Source organism: Lonchura striata, chromosome 5 (assembly GCF_050655825.1).
Source record: "Lonchura striata isolate lonStrDom1 chromosome 5, ASM5065582v1, whole genome shotgun sequence".
Classification (NCBI taxonomy): Eukaryota; Metazoa; Chordata; class Aves; order Passeriformes; family Estrildidae; genus Lonchura; species Lonchura striata.
The window spans coordinates 7,538,549-7,546,527 of record NC_140707.1 but is presented as its reverse complement, the minus strand read 5'-3'; the positions used below and the strand labels follow the sequence as shown (position 1 = coordinate 7,546,527).

Sequence of the window (7,979 nt, the reverse complement as noted above, 5' to 3'; positions counted from 1 at the left end):
CCTGGGTATCCCAGGGCATCTTCCTCTTCCTCGCAGCCTCCTCCTCCATCTGGAAGATATTTGGAGATGGGAAATCCTGTTTTGAAAGGAAAACAAGGGATGAGCACAGTGAGTTTTGTACTGGTTTCAAAGCAAACCTGGGAGAGAGTCTAAGCCAGAAGGACAATTTAATAGGAAAATTAAGATCAAAGCTATGATACAGAAAGACTGGTTTAAACTCACAGAGTCAGGATATAACCTGACACCCTGATAATCAGGGTGGTGTTAGCAGGCTGATGAAATGGTGGCTGCAGTCCGGCTGGAGTGATGAACGTGATTCTGTCAAAGCTGTGATCCTGTAGAAGGGTCTGGTCTTCCTCTGAAGGTCCAGTGGTGCTTATGGAGCTCTTGTCCTCTGGGAATGCAGCAGGCAAGGTGATCGTGGTGTTGCAAGGGTGAGATTATATCCAGGCAGGAATGCTTGGTTCCTCCCCCTGGGCGGAGCATCCCACAATGGGATGATGTAATTTTATCAGTCCTGCAGTGACACTCAATGGCCCATTAAGAGAAGATGGCCCCTGGAGGGCGTTATCAGGGCTGAGCCATGGAAGAGATAAAGAACACTGCCCCACCTGTTGATAACAGTTTTTGGAGATGGGGACTGAAAACACTTTTGGTTACATCTGACACTGTAACCTGAAACAGTGAGGTAATCCCTGCTTGGGTTGGGGGGTGAACACCACCCCCCTTACCCAAACTGGCTCAGGTGTAAAACCCCCACCCTGGGAAGGCCACGCACACAAGGGACAATGTCACACTTGCCCTGTCCCAGGGGAGATCTCTGTTCCTGTCAGTCCCTTGCTCTCTCCCCTTTTCTCTTTCTTTCCATCTCTCTCTCTACCTCACATTTACTGTCAATAAAATCCACTTTGGATTTGGTCTCCTTAGCAGCTTAATTGCGGCAGAGGCATCTCTCCAACAATTTTGTTAACCAGATTGTGACATTATTTTTGCACAGTGAGTTCAGGGCACTGTTGTCTGACCCCAAGTGTGTTTGACAGCAGCGTGGTTCCCTCCTCTGAGAAGGTTTTGCCTCTTTTCTTTAGGATCTCTTGGAAACTTGAATGCAGCTTCCTCTGAGTGACTTTTGGGAGAATTTATGAGGAAAATGGCTCTTGTGGGTGGCCAGTGTAGAGAAAATATTTTGTTTTCCTTCTTTGAAAAGTCTGTTAAAATCACTGGAAGAAAGGGATAAAATCATACCAGCAAGACTGGCAAGGATCATTCACCACGCAGTGAGGAACAAAAGGTTACTAACGTCCCACAAGAAGTCCTGCTAAAGTAGCTAAATGCCAAATAACTCCTGAATACACAAGCTTTGGGGCTTTGCCAAATGTGAGAATCATTTTCTCTTGCTACCTGTCTCCTTTGTGACAGCTACACTGAGCTTTCCCTCCCATTTAATAACCTGTATTGGGCTAAATGTCCACTTTTATCACAACCTGCCAGCAGCTGAGCTGGAGTTGTGCCAGAAGTGGTGAAATTTGAAATTGCCACAGAATTGCTTCTATTGTCAGTTTATTAATGTTTGGGATTTGTTTGCATTTTCATCACAAGTGACTTGTGGGAAGAGCAAATATTCCTCAAGGCATTTTTTGTAGGGTTAAGTTTGATTTCTGGCAAGTTTGTTTAATCTGGTCCCCAGGGGATGCTCGAGTGGTCTCTGTGCTTCTCACCCTGGGGTATGCTTGGGAGGGGCTTGGATGGGTTGTCCCTTTCCCTGTCACTCCAGGCCATTCCCCAGGGGTGTCCCTGGCCCTGTTACCCCAGGGCATTCCTTGAGGGGTTGTCCCCATCTCTTTCACCCCAGGCTATTCCACAGGGGCTGTCCCTGTCCCTATCCCTGTTACCCCAGGATATTCCTGAGGAGGTGTCTCTCTCTCCGTCACCCCAAGCCATTCCCCAGGGGGTCTCCATCATTCTCACCCCTGTGCCAGGGGAGTGCTCTGTCCCTCTCAGCCAAGATGTGCTTGGGCGTTGAAACAGGGTATTTTACAGGTTAAATTTAACAGGGTAGAAATCCATTTGGATTTAGGTGAAATGTGCTGTTTTGAAGTATTAGCAGCTTGCTAACATAGGTAAAATGTGCTGTTTAGTCTGCTAGCTCTGCTGCTGAAACGCAGATAGAAAATCAATCCCCACAAATCCTGTAAGGAGTTGCAGAGATGGTATATTTATTGCAGCGCTGGACGCATGTGGGGATCGTTCCCCTTCAAAGGACATCAGCACCCTGTGTAAGAGACGGTCCCAAGTTCCCCTCATTTTTGCCTCATGTTTGCTGCAATGGCAGAGACTGAGATCCTGGAGACCCTGATTGGAGTTCCGGCTTGGAGAGGTGATTTTTGCAGGTGTATTTGCTGTACCACCACAGACCACTGCTTCGAGCAGGGCCTGGCAAGGACCTGGCAAGGAGTGGCTTGTTCTACGTGCTCACACCGGCTTCATGATACCTGCTCAACCCATGGATTTTCCCACCTCTTGGCCAAATGAACTTTGGGGTAACTCTGGTGATCTCTCATGGAAGACCCCTCATCTCTCTTGTGACCACTGTGACAGACAGAGATCGAAGCCCCTCCCAAGGACTGAGACTGAGACCCCCACCACAGGGAGGAGGGCTGGCCTGATCAATGTGAGATGTTTCCCAGGTGTGGTTGATGGACTAAGAAGACAATGTCTCTCTTTCACAGCTGAAAACATGACCTGTTCCTCCTCGGTGGCTTCAATGGACTTATTCTTCATTCTACCTGTTCCCCCTCAATTACTTCAATAGACTTTCATTTTCTTTTGCCTGTTTCCCCCACTTAGACAGAGGACCATGAAAGACCCCTGAGATTACCAAGATTTTGAGATTCTCCCTGACACAAGAAAATAGATTGTCATTGTCTGGACCAGAGAGTATTTTGTCTGCCTTGGAACCTATAATCCCCTTTCCCCTCCTTTTCTTTCTATCCTTTATTTCCTTTCTGTCCCCTCCATTGCATTTGCTGTTGGCACTCTATAATAAAGGTGCATTTGTTGTGATTAAAGTGATGGTCCCCTGCTGTTTGCCTTTTTGCATTTTGGGGATTAGTAAATGAAACATCATGACACCCTGCTCCTCCAAACGGATCTTGACACTCCCTCACGGGATTGGGACCTGCAGGCAGGGTCCCTTCCTACCCCAATAGTTCCGGGATTCTGTCAGGGACTTGCTTCCCTTTCCTTCTTCCCTCTGCTTCCAGCTGTGAATGTGCCAGAAAATGCCCAGCAAATCCACCTTTGCTGTGTGCTTTGGGAGCTCACACAGCTGCTGCACCTTGTCCCCTGCCCTGCACAGCTCCTTGGGAGGCACAGCAGGAGCAGCACCCTGAGAGCCTCAGGAATGCCCCTCTGGGATCCATGGCACACACTCCCAGGGGCTGCTATTCCAGTTCCCAGCCAGGAAAAGATGTTCCTGCCCTTGAAGGAAAAGTTCTTAACAAGGACCCAAAAGCCAAGTGGAGCAAGATCTTACAGTGACATTTCACTGCCAGCCTTCATAACTTCACCCATGGTTGTTGTAGCTCATGGATTGGGAATGAAATCAGTGCAGGGTCTTTTGTAAGAGCTGCCCTGGGTCAAGGGAGACACTGAGAGAGAAACAGAGCAGGTGAAGGAAGGCAGGAGAGAAAGAAGGACACAAACACAATCAGCTGAGAAGGTAGCACTCTGAAAACAGAAATGCCATGGACTGAAAATGAATGGGATGAAAATAAATAATTTTGTATCTTGTATTTCCAATCAAAACACAATTTCCTCACTTTTTCACCAACCTCCTCCTGGTGTCATTCAGCAGGGCTGTCAGAAAGTTCTTCATTCTGAGCGGATGCTCCAGGCTGCAGCCACAAGGAAACAGGGAATGGGGATTTTCCTACTCCTGGGGAGTTTGACATCCTCAGCTGAGGAGAGAAGGAGGCAGCAGCAGAAAAGGACAGCTGGGCTTCACCCTTCCACAAGAAAGAGGAGGGGAAAAATCTCTCATCATGTTTGCAGCTGCTCCCACAGGGATGTGAGGGCTGATCCCAGAGCCTCAAGGATCACATTCAGGGCAGCCCTCAGGGAATGTCCACCTGGTATTGGGGGGCTGCATGGGAGCACCTGGATCTTGGAGCACCCAGCTGCCCCCCATGTTTGGAGGTGCCTGAGGAGGGCTGGGACGATGCCAGGGACATCCTGCAGTGACATCCCCCCTGTCCCACTCTGTGTGTGCTCAGTCCCAACCCTGACCCTGATCCTGGTCTCAATCTCACTCCACGGTTAGACACACTCAGAGTTCCGTATTTAATCTCAGCCCAGTGCCAAACTTATCTAGGCCCAGACCCAATCCCAGCCTCAGCCCTAAAGCCAATCCCATGTTTTGCCTTAACCCCAATCCCAGCTCTAATCCAAATCTCAGCCCCAACTCCAACCCCAGACCCAATTCCAGCCCTTTCCTAAATCCTCAGCCCCAAACCAAATCCCAGGTTCAGCCCTTCTGGGGGTTTGGGGGTGTCTCTGTCCCTCTGACCCCAATGATGTTTGGGTGGGGTCACACCAGGGCTGAGAGGGACAGAGACCCCCCAGCCTCCCCAAGGATGAGAAGGTCGGAGAGCCCCCCCAGCCCCGAGCACCCTCAGCGGTGAGAGGGACACAGAGCCACTGGTCCCCAGCCCTGCACAAACTTTCCCTGAGGTCAGAGGGATGAAGACCCCCTGAGAATCCCCCAGGGTGAGGGGACAGAGACCCCTTGAATATCCCCTGGGAACCAGACAAAATAAACTTGCAGAAATCAAACATAACTCTGCATAAAGTACTTTGATGAATATTTCATTTTCCCACAAGTCACTTGTGATGAAAATGCAAACAAATCCCAAACATTAATAAACTGACAATAGAAGCGATTCTGTGGCAATTCCAAGTTTCATCAGTTCCCATGCAGCTCCAGCTCAGCCGCTGGCAGGTTCAAATAAAAGAAAAGTGAAAATTTGGCCCAATACAGATTATTAAAAGGAAGGGACTGCGCTGTGTAGCTATGACAAAGGTGACAGGGAGGAAAAAGATATTGATTCTCATATTTGGACAAAACCTCCAAATCTGTGAATTTGGGAGTTATTCAGGAATTTAGTTAGAGCTGGGCTTCTTGTAGGGCTTGTCAGTCTTGCTGGTATCATTTGTTACCTTTCTTTCAGTGATTTTAACAAACTTTGCAGGGAAGGACAAGAAAATATTATCTTTACACTGGCCACCTACAACAGCCATTTTCCTCATAAGTTCTTCCATAAGTTGCTCAGAGGAAGCTGCATCCAAGTTTCCAAGAGATCCTCCAGAAAGAGGCAAAACCTTCTCAGAGGAGGGAACCACGCTGCTGTCAAACACACTTGGGGTCAGACAACAGTGCCCTGAACTCACTGTGCAAAAATAATGTCACAATCTGGTTAACAAAATTGTTGGAGAGATGCCTCTGCCGCAATTAAGCTGCTAAGGAGACCAAATCCAAAGTGGATTTTATTGACAGTAAATGTGAGGTAGAGAGAGAGATGGAAAGAAAGAGAAAAGGGGAGAGAGCAAGGGACTGACAGGGACAGAGATCTCCCCTGAAGCAGGGCAAGTGTGACATTGTCCCCTGTGTGCGTGGCCTTCCCAGGGTGGGGGTTTTACACCTGAGCCAGTTTGGGTAAGGGGGGTGGTGTTCACCCCCCACCCCGAGCAGGGATTGCCTCACTGTTTCAGGTTACAGTGTCAGATGTAACCAAAAGTGTTTTCAGTCCCCATCTCCAAAAACTGTTATCAACAGGTGGGGCAGTGTTCTTTATCTCTTCCATGGCTCAGCCCTGATAACGCCCTCCAGGGCCATCTTCTGTTAATGGGCCATTGAGTGTCACTGCAGGACTGATAAAATTACATCATCCCATTGTGGGATGCTCCGCCCAGGGGGAGGAACCAAGCATTCCTGCCTGGATATAATCTCACCCTTGCAACACCACGATCACCTTGCCTGCTGCATTCCCAGAGGACAAGAGCTCCATAAGCACCACTGGACCTTCAGAGGAAGACCAGACCCTTCTACAGGATCACAGCTTTGACAGAATCACGTTCATCACTCCAGCCGGACTGCAGCCACCATTTCATCAGCCTGCTAACACCACCCTGATTATCAGGGTGTCAGGTTATATCCTGACTCTGTGAGTTTAAACCAGTCTTTCTGTATCATAGCTTTGATCTTAATTTTCCTATTAAATTGTCCTTCTGGCTTAGACTCTCTCCCAGGTTTGCTTTGAAACCAGTACAAAACTCACTGTGCTCATCCCTTGTTTTCCTTTCAAAACAGGATTTCCCATCTCCAAATATCTTCCAGATGGAGGAGGAGGCTGCGAGGAAGAGGAAGATGCCCTGGGATACCCAGGCAGGTGAGGAGGAAGTCAGTGCCCCTTTCTCCCTCTCTCCTGCTCCATCTCCCAGCCCAGCCTGGCCCCCGGCTGCAGGACAGCCCCGCTACCGGTGTCCTCCTGCTGGGGACGCACTCGGGGGATCTCCCTGCCCTTCCCTCTGGCAAATCCCATCCTCTCCTTGTCCTTCCTCCCCCAGAGCAGGAGCTGCAGATGGAGACCAGGAAGGACAAATCCCCGCAGCAGAACCTCATGGAAGAGGCCATTTTGACTGGCTCCACAGCACAGGAACCCAACGGGGAGGAAAAGCCCCAGAGATCCCGCAGGAGGAGGGGCTGCAAAACCAGCCCAAGGTCATCTGAGGAGGAAAGACACACCCAGTGTCAGGAAGGTGGGCAGAGCTTCAGCCAGAGCTCAGAGCTGGTGGTCCATGAGCAGCTTCATGATGGGGAGAAGCCGTACAAGTGCTCGGAGTGTGGGAAGAGCTTCAGGCGGAAATCCCACCTGATCCGCCACCAGATGATCCACACTGGGGAATGGGCCTACAAGTGTGGGGAGTGTGGGAAGGGCTTCGGCTGGAGCTCAGAACTCATCATCCACCAATGCATCCACACTGGGGAGAGGCCCTATGAGTGTCCCAAGTGTCAGAAGAGGTTTAGGTGGAGCTCTGCTCTCTGCAAGCACCAGCGGATTCACAACGGGGAGAGGCCCTTCCGCTGCCCTGACTGCAGGAGGGGCTTCAAGCAAAACTCCCACCTTGTCCGGCACCGGCACATCCACACCAGGCAGAGGCCCTGTGAGTGTCCCCTGTGTGGGAAGAGCTTCTCCAGGAGCTTTCACTTGACTCGACACCAACTTAGGCACAGGTAAGGGAAGCCCTGTGACTGCCCCGACTGCAGGAAGAGCTTCGTGCGCTGCTCCAACTCCATCCCCCTTTAGAAGACCAATGTTGGTCAGAGCCCTGGTGACCCACATTCCTTGTGATCTCTGATGATAAGACACCTGGAAAGTGGTCTTCAAATCCTCCTGGATGCCCATAGACACCTGGATGAACACAGACCAGGAAAATCCATCGGGACTCTGATCAACATTGAAAATTAATTGGGAAGAGCTGTTTCTTTGACTTTAAAGCCCAAGAAATTCTTACCTGCTGTGTCACTTTTTCTTCTGGTGGCATCAAGCAATAATGGATGATCATGGAGATCTTTTCCCACCTGAATAATCTCCTTGTTTATCCCATCAAAACACCTAGAATTGGGGTAAAAATAAAGAAATCAAGTAAAGAGATCTAAAGCTGAATCATTTTACTGGGATTTGAATGTGAATTTGAGGTTAAGGGGAGGATTTGGTTCTTTTGGGACCATCCAAGCCAAGGGACATGGCCATGTTCTTGTAGTTCTTCCAGCAGAACGAGTCCATCTGACCTCATCTGTTCTCCAGGAATTCCGGCTGTCTGTCCCAGTCCCTGGCCTGCGTCTGCCCAGTCCAAGTGTTCCCCACAAAATGCCCAAATTGCTGCTGAAGTTTCCTAGCTGACCCTTGCTGGGGATGTTCCTG

At 49.6% G+C, this 7,979-nt stretch overlaps 1 protein-coding gene across 1 annotated transcript; it reads left to right on the top strand.

Moving 5' to 3' along the window:
* The first annotated feature begins 6,440 nt into the window (after window positions 1-6,440).
* LOC146767211 (uncharacterized) lies at window positions 6,441-7,979 on the top strand. Its single transcript, XM_085581205.1, has one exon. It carries the CDS (start codon window positions 6,636-6,638, stop codon window positions 7,290-7,292), a length of 657 nt encoding a protein of 218 aa, XP_085437331.1. The 5' UTR covers window positions 6,441-6,635; the 3' UTR covers window positions 7,293-7,979.